The sequence below is a fragment of the Limulus polyphemus genome, unplaced genomic scaffold (genome assembly GCF_000517525.1).
Source record: "Limulus polyphemus unplaced genomic scaffold, Limulus_polyphemus-2.1.2 Scaffold2581, whole genome shotgun sequence".
NCBI lineage: Eukaryota > Metazoa > Arthropoda > Merostomata > Xiphosura > Limulidae > Limulus > Limulus polyphemus.
Window position 1 is genome coordinate 60,761 of NW_013668191.1, and position 11,306 is coordinate 72,066.

General features: G+C 31.3%; 1 protein-coding gene across 3 annotated transcripts in view; it reads right to left on the reverse strand.

The window, feature by feature from the left end:
- Positions 1–10,331, reverse strand: part of LOC106467353 (exonuclease mut-7 homolog) — a 59,406-nt gene extending 49,075 nt beyond the window's left edge. The window contains exons 1-7 of one of the 3 annotated variants that reach the window (XM_013927700.2): positions 10,231–10,331; positions 7,269–7,723; positions 6,636–6,689; positions 6,360–6,499; positions 4,822–4,919; positions 2,838–2,911; positions 1,801–1,839 (exon numbers count right to left, since the gene is read on the reverse strand). In XM_013927700.2, coding sequence (XP_013783154.1) covers positions 1,801–1,839; positions 2,838–2,911; positions 4,822–4,919; positions 6,360–6,499; positions 6,636–6,689; positions 7,269–7,706 — 843 coding nt within the window. In that variant the 5' untranslated portion in view covers positions 7,707–7,723; positions 10,231–10,331. Of the gene's footprint in view, positions 1–1,800; positions 1,840–2,837; positions 2,912–4,821; positions 4,920–6,359; positions 6,500–6,635; positions 6,690–7,268; positions 7,724–9,791; positions 9,830–10,102; positions 10,206–10,230 lie in introns of those variants that run through there. The other 2 variants (XM_022395512.1, XM_022395513.1) reach the window with 2 other exon arrangements.
- Between the last annotated feature and the right edge of the window lie 975 nt (positions 10,332–11,306).

The window sequence follows — 11,306 nt, forward strand, 5'->3', positions numbered from 1 at the left end:
AGAGAATGTGCACAACACATTACCCTATCGAATTACATTACCCACAAGTTACCATGAGTTCTTCACATGCGTGCCTCGTGAACCATTTTAATTATATTATTATTACTTATTGTAGCTAATCTAGTCTTAAATAACTTAAAAGGATCCGTATTTTTAGATTTTAGTTACTTTTATAAGAATAAATATGAAAAACAAGAAATAAAATACTTAATTAATCTTCTTTTTCTTGCCATCAGGTTTCAAAGAGAGTTAACCCTAACTTTCTATAGTACTAATAATAATGCATTTAATCATTTTTATTTAATTAAATAATGCACCACAGGATATATACTAATAACATGCAAAAAGTAGATAAATTTCCTTAACTCTCAAAATTTTACTGGCTTTTTAACTATGCAACAAGAGCCGTTACAAATTCATCCAACTTTCCCACTGGAACAAAGCTTGTACTGTGAGTAAAATTAACACTTTCCTGTTCAAAAGACAACATTATACAATAAGTCATTTGATAGAAGAAAACCTTGACTTTCTATTCGTTATAGGTAATATATATATATATAATGAAATGTAAGAGAGAGCTATCAACGAATCATGAAAGAGAGGATATGACAGGTTGGTGTGGCAGGAAGGGTCCGATTTTCTATTCAATAGCTCTGTAACCACACAAAATTGAAGACTATAAAAATTATGGTTTGTCTGAGCAATAATGATTTTATAAGGAGTAATTTACCTTTAATTTCATACATCTTTGAGGGGTGATGATATGCTAAGACAAAATGTGTCATGTGGGTCACACTAGTGGAAATTCTGGATTTTTTTTTTTATATTCCCTTATAGAATTAAGAACTTAAAACTTTTATACTATTAAAATATGGATTATTAGCTAAGATTTTATGTTATTCTAATTGGTATAACATAAACAAGAAGTAGTATAATAAAATTTTGAATGTAAGACACTAAAACCTTGTGTCATGCACAGTAAAGGATACCCAGGGCAATAGGGTTAATCAAATATTGCACCAAAGAACACAGAATAATAACATGCAAAAAGCAGACAATGTCCTATAATTATCACAGTTTTTTCTAGATTTCTAACTGTGCAACAAGAGCCACTAAAAATTCAACTATGCTCAATGTTGTGTTTCCCATGGGAATAATGACTGATAAGGAAGCAAAATAGAAAATTCTCTGTACAGAAAACATTGTAGTATAATATGTTACTTGATAGATTAAAACCTTGGTTTTCTATTGGTTATAGATAATATAATATTCAACATAAGAGAGAAATATTAACAAATCCTGAAAGGGAGGATGTGACAAGAGGAGTCTCATTTTCTCTTTTATTGCTCTGTAACCAAATAAGATTGAAGGCTATGAATATTATGCTTTGCCTGAGTGATGACAACATTATAATGAGTAACTTAAGTTAAATTTTGTACTTCTCGGAGAGATGGTAAATAAATTTAAGAAATGGGGATACTTAGAAATCAAATGTCACAATTCTCATACCAGGGGAAAATCTGGATATTTTTTTAGTATTGCCTCATAAAAGTAAGAATGTCAAATTTATATAATATTAAAATTTGGATTATTAGGTACATTTTTATGCCAAGTATATTAATATACCATAATAAGAAAGTAATTTAGTTAAGTTTTGAATATAACTCAGTAAAACCTTGTGACATGTTCATAAAAGGATGCCCAGAGCAAGAGAATTAATAACAATCTGGAATGTTTATTTTCAGAATAACAAACTAACAAACAAGCAATTAAAAAATATCTTCAAACTTAAAGCTTTACCTTAATCATCTCATCATAGCTTTCATCAGTTATGCTTCTCTGAAAAACAAACAAAACTTGTAATTGTTTAAAACCTTTTTTTTTCTAAAACATATAATTTTCTACAATTTTCACAAATTCATAATATATTTTTGTTTTTATTTAATGAGGGAGAATTTCAAACAAAGCTATACAAGAGTTATCTGAATTAGCCATCCCTAATTTTGATCTCATAGACTAGAAGAATGGCAGCTAGTCAACATCACCCACTGTCAACTCTTGGGCTACTCTTTACCAACAAATTGTAGGATTGACCATCACATTATAATGCTCCCAATCAGCTGAGAAGGTGAGCATATTCAGTTATGAGTTTCAATCCTGTAACCCAAAAAAGCAAGTCAAACACCCTAAGTACCAGACCTTTCACCTTATAACTCAATGTTCTTGAATTTGCTGTGCATAGAACACATTTTTATCTTATATTTCAGTATAGTAGACTTTGTTAAATATGTAGCACATTTCTAATCTTAAGGTTCATTTTCCTTGAATTTGCTGTGCATGAACAAAATGTACATAAAGAAACCTGCCCAAGTAAAGGAAGATACCTGATTGTATCCTGCTATAACAGTATACTCACTTCAGTGCATTATTTTTACAAAATGTACCTAAAGACACATGATTGTATCCTGCTATAAAAAGTATACTCGCTTCTATATATTATTTACACAAAATGTACCTAAAGGCACCTGTCTATATCCTGCTATAAGAGTATACTCACTTCTGTATATTATTTACACAAAATGTACCTAAAGACAAATGACTGTATCCTGCTATAAGAGTATACTCACTTCTGTATATTATTTCTACAAAATGTACCTAAAGACAAATGACTGTATCCTGCTATAAAAGTATACTCACTTCTGTATATTATTTCTATAAAATGTACCTAAATACACCTGTCTATATCTTACTATAAAAGTATACTTACTTCTGTATATTATTTCTAAAAAATGTACCTAAAGACAAATGACTGTATCCTGCTATAAAAGTATACTTACTTCTATATATTTTTTGTACAAAATATACCTGAAGGCACCAGCACTCCGTCTCTGACACAGGTTTGGACATTTTTCTGCAGGGTAGAAAAAAAACAACTCATTACTCTCAGACCTTAATAGTGATAACGTTTGTATGCTTGCAAATTCAAACTAAAGAAAAACCTAAAAATTGAATAAGAAAAAACAGCATTTAGTTATATTATTACTTCTTCTCTAATTATAATACTGCTAATATTTCTTTATTTTTAAACCAATATCTCTTAGGGTGCTTACAGTGAGATCACTTGAAAAACAAATAGTTATATTAAGTTTGGTAGTTCATTTGCTAGTCAGGAATTCAAAGATGGTTCTAAGCATTCACAGGTTCTTTGAGATGCATTCAAACAATATGAAGTTTTTGTTTTCTCTTGTTTAAAGAAACCATGTGACAGTCTTTGAATTGTACTCACACACTGACTGTCACTCACATATAAAATTTAATCTTTGGATTTGTATAATGTCCATTACTTAAACAAAACTTATTGTATTAAAAAAACATAGACACACACCAACAAAGCATTATATACACAAAAGCTCCCTTTGAACATTGGAGAAACCATTATGGTGAAGCACAGAAAGGGGAGGGGGCATTTAGAAAATTCATTACTTCAATGAAATGTACTGAATGCACAAGGCATAAAAGAAGTGTTATTCTAAACAATGGATGCTTTTCACACCCACACTTTAACTTTCTGTTGAAGGTGTGTATTTATTTTCTAACCATCAATAAAACTGTTCAATAACTACCTCTATCTAGGTCAGTGAACTATGATGTCCCAAAGCTACAAGTCGTTATCTCTCTACCATATAAGAAGAAATTAAATGCCATAATATATGGTTTCTATCCACAAGTTCACCTTAAATTTGTGTGTTTAAACCTCTATTAAGAATTCTACATTTTTTCAAGTTTAAAGATGTAATGTAGTCCCATTCCCCAATACATTAAAAAGTAATTAGGAAAGCTGAGAACAAGACTATGCTACAGGTGAGGGAGACTCTTCTGTTTCTTCAAATGAAGCTGAGGTTAAATGATCAGCAAGGCACTACTGAACTTTTGCCATTAATGTTAACTTCCGATCAGAGCATGCTATGTAGTTAAGAGTATAATAGGCCTGATTTTTTATTGTGTACACAAACATATATATATATATATATATTAAGAGAGAGAGAGAGAAATAGATTTATTAAATATTAAAACTAATGGTAAAAGGCCTGTTTGTTAATGTATAGGAATTGGTTTATTAAATAATAGAACTAGTGTAAAATGCCTGTTTCGTTATTCTATAGAAATAGATTCATTAAATTCTAGAACTACTAATAAAAGGCCTATTTGCTGCTTTACTAGAAATAGTTTTATTAAATATTAGGACTACTGATAAACGGTCTGTTTGTTTAATGTCTAGACCTAGGTTTTTTAAATTCTAAGACTACTGCTAAAGGGTTTGTTTGTTTAATATAGAAATTGGTTTGTTAAACACTATGGCTATTTGTAAGGGCCTGTTTGTTGTTTATTATATACAAAACTATTGGTAAAAGTCCTTTTTTCTATTTGTCTAGAGGTAGGTTTATTAAATACTATGAATAATGGTTAAAAGGTCTGTTTGTTCATAGTCTGGAAACAGGTTTATGTACTAACATAAAAACAGCATGACAGATGTAATAATTTACTATGACAGACTCAGTAAAACAAAATATAACTATAAACTTATGAGAACTAAGTAAAACAGCTGACACAGCTCCATTAGAAGTACTTAACTATGACAGAACAGCTTGACAGCCAAGATTGAGCATTATGAACAAAACAGTCTAGCAAGAAGGACAGCAAAGTATGACAGCTAAACATAGCACAGTGTCAAAACATGGAAATACAAATATTACACCTAGGATAAAACAGTAAGTGTGACAATAAGGATGTATGTATAAGCATGCTACATATTTTACTTACCAATAGGTATACCATATAGTTTTACTAAGCGACCAAGTAATTTGCCCAAAGATTTTGGCCGCAATTTTTCTTTTCTGACAGAATGCACCTTCAAATTGCTAGAGCAAAGAAAAAGAAGAAAAGTAAATTATCAATTTCTTTTATTTCTAATAATTTATAAAGTAAACCACCTTCCAATACTAATATTCTCCTTACAGGTTTGTTCTTTATTCTAAGGATTAAAGTGAGTGTAAGAAATAAAATCAGCCACTGTGGTAATGGGTTTGTGAAGTTTTAGTTCAAATCAAACAAGGATTTGTTTAAACATGAAAAATCCATTACTCTACTTTTTTTTAAAATACCTAAACTGACAACATTCGTGTATAAACTTTACACATGAGATGGAAGAAAATAATAAATTAGTTTTTCAGATGTCCAGGTAAACAAAATAAACAATCTCTTTGCCATATCTGTTTACTGTAAGAAAACATTTACTGGCCTATATATTCATTCTAACAGTTTCAAATGTGACCTTGTTCTAAACAGAGCATGTAATATCTTTAAGAAATTTCAAAAATTCATAACATATTACAAAGTAATTGTTATCCCCTTAATTTCTTACACTCATCACACAAACATTTTTAATAGCTGAAACGGAACTTACCAAAAAAAAGCTACACACTGTCTAGAAATATCGACTAGTTCTTATCACTCCTTTGATTTTAACTTAAATCTCAAATTCAATAAATAATCACAAATTATAACCCACAAATTAAACTACATTTAGTCTTTAAGTCTACATTTAGAATTAAAAACATATTTAAAATCAAAGACACTGTACCATTTCTATGCAATTGTGGGTCACATACAAATACACTTGTGGTAGCTGTAAAGCTACCTATATTGGTAAAACTACACATCACCTACATACACGTGCATGAGCACATGGAATTTCAGCTAGAACTGGATATAAGCTAATTAATCCTGAGTCTTTTATCCAATTACAGAATGAGAATAACCACCACCCCATACTCCTTGAATATTTAAAATTATCATGTCCAGAACCACAGATTACAAAACATTTTACTAAAGAAAGCATCTCTATTTTCAATGATCACCAACACAAAATAATAACATCAACTCCTCCCTGTTTTCATTAATTTAATTAATTCCAGATTTTTCAGTGTTTTTATTTGATAATTATAATAACTTTAATTTTAAAGATGCAGTGTTTATACTTATAGTTAACCTTTCTTTATAATGTTTTCTCTTAACAATGTCATTAAACATGTAAACATTAAACATTTTATTGAACATTCCATTATACTGTTACTGTTTAAATCTGTTCTTTCTAAGCTTCTGATTGCATAGAAAACTACTTGCTTAATAGCTAATATTGTTTTTATACTTAGAATATTGAGAACTAACTTTTTGAGATTTTAATGCTGATGATGGAATTTGAAGCAATTCTGAAACGCTGGTAATTAAAGACATTTTTTTGGTATTATAAAACTTCAATACATTCTGATACAGGCTTGGAGATCATGAAAGCTACTTACGTTACTAAATTCTCAATCTCTGCAGGCTTTGAGAAGACAGAATCTAAGAATAAAATCAACTGTAATTGAAGTTCATGTTGATTTTGAAGATAAAATTCCACAAGATGCACTTTATCTTGTAGAATCAGTGGAATAACAATCTGTGGACACAAAGTGTGAATGGTGTGAAAAACGTCAAGTTAAAGTATAATAAAAGTCTATACATAAGTTCATGAAATACTGAAATATATCTATGCACTGAATTAAATTTTTCAAGCCATTTGTGAAAGACCCTACCTCTTCCAATTTGAAGTGCTGATGAAGTTGTAGTGCTCCAACATAAAGACAAGCCTGAAAAAAATAATACAAAATCAAGCTTTAGAAATGACATAGACAACACATTTTTTGGCTATATCTCTCTGATCAAAATAATGTATTGAAGATACTTTAGTTCCTGCAGTTGTCTGGCCAATAATCACATACAATATATACATGTTGTAACCATATTACTGTCATGTTTTTAAAACAAGAAAACATCAATTATTATGGTCTATGTATTTTATACATTCTTCATATTCCATGATGTAATACATCTGCAAAAGTTGATATGAAGCTTGTGGAATTAAAAACGAAATGAAATTATTAACAACATTAGTAGTGAGATAATTTTTAAACCTTAACACAATGGAACCATCTAGTATATTTTTTACAAGAAATACACTGAAAAAAGCTTGTTAACTCATCTGGATTAACCATAAACACCATTTTCAAAATATTTTGCTAACTCATCTTGACTCTTTTTTTTTAATGTATGCAAATTAAGAAATATACAAATTTGGCAAAAAACCATTGAATGAAAATGTTTCTAGGTTTACTACTAATTTATAATTAAATAATAAGTTTGATTAGCCTCCATAACATAAAACTGACCTCATTAAAAGCTTGCTTCAAAATTAGAGATTTTACAGTATTGATGAACATGTCTCCATCTTCTGCAAGTCTATAAATATCACAAACAATTCTGACCATGTTTGTGTTCTTCTGCAACAGAATAGCTTTTAAGACAGTAGACTTGACTTCTTGATTTAAGCATGACAGATGTTTGTCCCCAGAAGCTTTTAACCATTCTCCAAACTCTCGCATTACAGTGTAAGCTAAGCCTGATGATTTGGGTTTGAAAAAGTCACAAGAGTTTTGAAACAACTCTAAACATAGCTGATAACAATTGTCTGCATTTTCAAAACACTGCCTTAAAAAAACCACAAGTGGCTCAGTTCTCCTCTGTCTTCCATCACTCCACAGTTTTTGCAATATTTCTAACTGCCCTTGTATTCCCCTGATATTATTATTATCCATTGGTGAAGTCATTCTTCCTTTGCAGAAAACTAACATAAAGAAAAAAACGAACATAAACTTAAGCACAACAATAAGAAAAAAGTGGTTAACAAGATATGGCTCTTCACACAATTTACTTTTAAAATTTCTCAGCCATGAATATTTTAGTATAAACAATTTTAAAATCTGTACATAAAGGCACTAAACCAACTTATAATTATTTCCAACATTTTAAACATGAATTAGTCATGCACCAAGTGTAGAGTCACATAATGGCTAAAAACATTGTTATATGCACTGGACAAAAACAGACATTTCAGACTGTAGTCATACAATATATATGCAAATATCTGCCTATGTACATTTATATTCATCTAAAACTATAAACAGAAAGAAAGTGAAAACAACTAAGGGTGATAGATGTACATGGATTACAGTCAGGATGATAGACATATGTATATACTAGTCAGGATTAGAGCTGGATAATTAGTGTAATTTGATAATCAATTAATCATTGGGCTCATTAATTGATTAAATTCAGCTAATTGATTATTCTCATGAGACTTGGATAGTTGAAGTAATCAAAAATAGTAATAATCAGAAACAATAATATAAATTAGTTGATTATTTTTATGACATTAATAGATTCAATCCTAATTTTGACTTATTGATGATTTTACATGACACTAATCAATGTAGTTAAGGTTAACCGAGTTAAGCCTAGCTCTAGTCAGAATGCAAGATATAAAGCATTAATCGGGATTCTAGATGTATAGTACCTACATTAAAGACAATGTGATAGATACATGACAGTCACAGTGCTAAAGGTAGAGTCAGGATTTTAGAGGTACATCCATACCAGTCAGGATGCTAGAGGTACACGTACAATAGTCAGGGTGTAAGAGGGACTGCAAGCTGGTCAAGGTGCTGGATATATAAATATACATTACAGTCATGAATTTAGAGTTCCTCCCAAGTCAGTCAGGATGTTAGAGGTACCTATATCCTCATCAGGGTGTAAATGCATGCTGGTCAAGGTGCTGAATATACATATATTACAGTCAGGATTCTAGTTGAAATAGTCAGGGTGTTAGAGGTACATATGTGTGCATGATAGTCAAGAGTGCTAGAAATGCATGCATTCCAGTCATAGAGATATATCTAAATTAGGGTGGTCCATGCATATATGGTAAAAAATGAAAAGGTACAAATGAGAGCTCCTCATGCATTTTTTCATTCCGTATACAGACAGACCCCAGATTGAATGTTGAACTAAATACATCAATATTTATGGGTGGAACACATTTGAAGAAATTTGCCACAAGTTTACTTCTCCAGTTAATTTTCTTAATTACCCTTTGTTTATCGGTTGGCAAACCATGATACTGTTGCATGATCTTGAAAGTTTGTTATATTATCATGTACAGTATTCTGTACACACAATGTACATTCAATTTTGTCATCCTGATGACCCTTCTTAATACATGCCCACTCCTTCAAATATTCTTCCTTATAAATACATTTAGCATTTTTAATACCTAAGAAAACAATAATATTAAAAGTAAACCTTACAATATTGTAACACCGGTAGCAAATAACACAGTCACCAGTCACTGTACATGGTAGCCATACAATTATAGGTTCAATAAATAGGCCACCACATGAATTAGAACAAAACCAATCTTAAAGTGATCCCTTATATATACATCATGTTGTCAACGCTTCTAATGGCTTCCAACAACAAAGTGCCTCGAATGTTCCCATTCATTCAAGAGTACTCCATGAACACACACACAATAACCTTAAAGATACAGTTAGGTATGAGAACATGGTATATTTGAGACACTTTCCCCCTTTTTAAAAAAACAAGACAAGTCAGCATTCCAGTCTTTTTTCGGGGAGGGCTCAGGGGCAATAGATTCAAACTGGGATGTCTGGTCACCCCATATTATAACTGTATGATGTCATTGAGTCTCCATCCTAGTCTTATATATAGAATAGAATAGTGAAAATAGTTGGAATTTAGAAAATGAAACTGAGATTATAGAAGTGAAAGCAATGCTTTTATACTACTACTAATAGTGTTATTATTAATAATAATATTAGTAGCACTATTACTATTGCTGGTTCTAAATTTTTGCCCCACAAGAACTTCAAAACTGTATTATTATTATTACTAGTATAATAAGTCAGTCATCTACGTAATAGATGCTCAATATAAATGCATTGTAATTTATGTAAGACTAAGAAACACTTCAAGTTCAACTACGTACAAATTTTGCGCAACTCAAATCAGCATATTCTAGGAGTAGGACTACATTTTCACACTAGTTACTACTTAAGTTACAAACACAAGTTAATGAATATTTCTTGTACAATATAAATCTTTAAACTTTTTGCATTACAGGATAAGCAATAAACATGTTTACATTTAAACTTCGTTCGGCTTTCAATAACTATAGCTTTCAAATTTATAAAACCTTCATCCCAAGCACGTAAATACTACTATAAATTACAATTCGATGTTTGAAAATACTTTTTAACACAGCAACATTACCTTATCATTAGGTTTAGAAAAAGAGTGATAAAACGCCAATATACTGCGTATAAGACTGACACTGACAGGGTATGGGTGGTAAATATTTATTTTTCTTTTTTGTGTGTATGTGTGTTACACAACAGATAGCACCACATTTGGCATCTGCACTATATCGTTTATTATAGGACAAGCATTCATAACGAAAAGTGTTGTAAGTTATATTTTCAATGTTGTAATTTTAAAATTGGTTAGACTTAGAAGAAGCTACGGGTCTTACTTATAACGTTCAGATCAAAAAGTTATTAACATAGACGTAGAACGTCTTGAATGTTCTAAGAATATAACATAAAACTTCCTAGCACATTTGAAGGTAAATATAAATTCTGCGCCTTCCTCAGATGAAGCTAATTTATCCTTGCCCTCAAAGATGCAAAATCGCAGCCCTTATGGGTGGTCACCCTGTGCGGGCGCTCCGCTTGCACTACCTTTAGCATTGGGGCCCGACATGGTCAGGTGGTTAGGCCACTCGACTCACAATCTGCGGTTCGATGGTTCGAATCCTCGCCACACCAAACATGCTCGCCCTTTCAGCATTGGGGCGTTATATGTAACGGTCGATTCCACTATTCGTTGGTAAAAGAGTAGCCCAAGAGTTGGCGGTGGGTGGTGATGACTAGCTGCCTTCCCTCTAGTCTTACATTGCTAAATTAGGGACGCCTAGCGCAGATAGCCCTCGTGTAGCTTTGCGCGAAATTCATAACAAACCAAACCTTTGGCATTGTCCTGGTTTGGATACCTGCGTAGGCAAAGCACAGATAGCTCATTGTGTAACTTTTTATATAACAACAAAACAAAGTACATAGGCTTGAACACACACACATCTAAATGGAAAAACATCGATATTTTGGATAGTTTCATTTAGATGGGTGTGCCAACAAATCCTATTTATTCATATAAATCAGGGGTCATCAAACGTTTTTCACAGCAGGCCAGCTGAGAGAATGGCGAGCGCGGGCCGCATAACCATTTTGTTCAATAAAATACAGTGAATAAACAAAAAATAAAGACAACAAACATGTTTATTTACCAAAAAA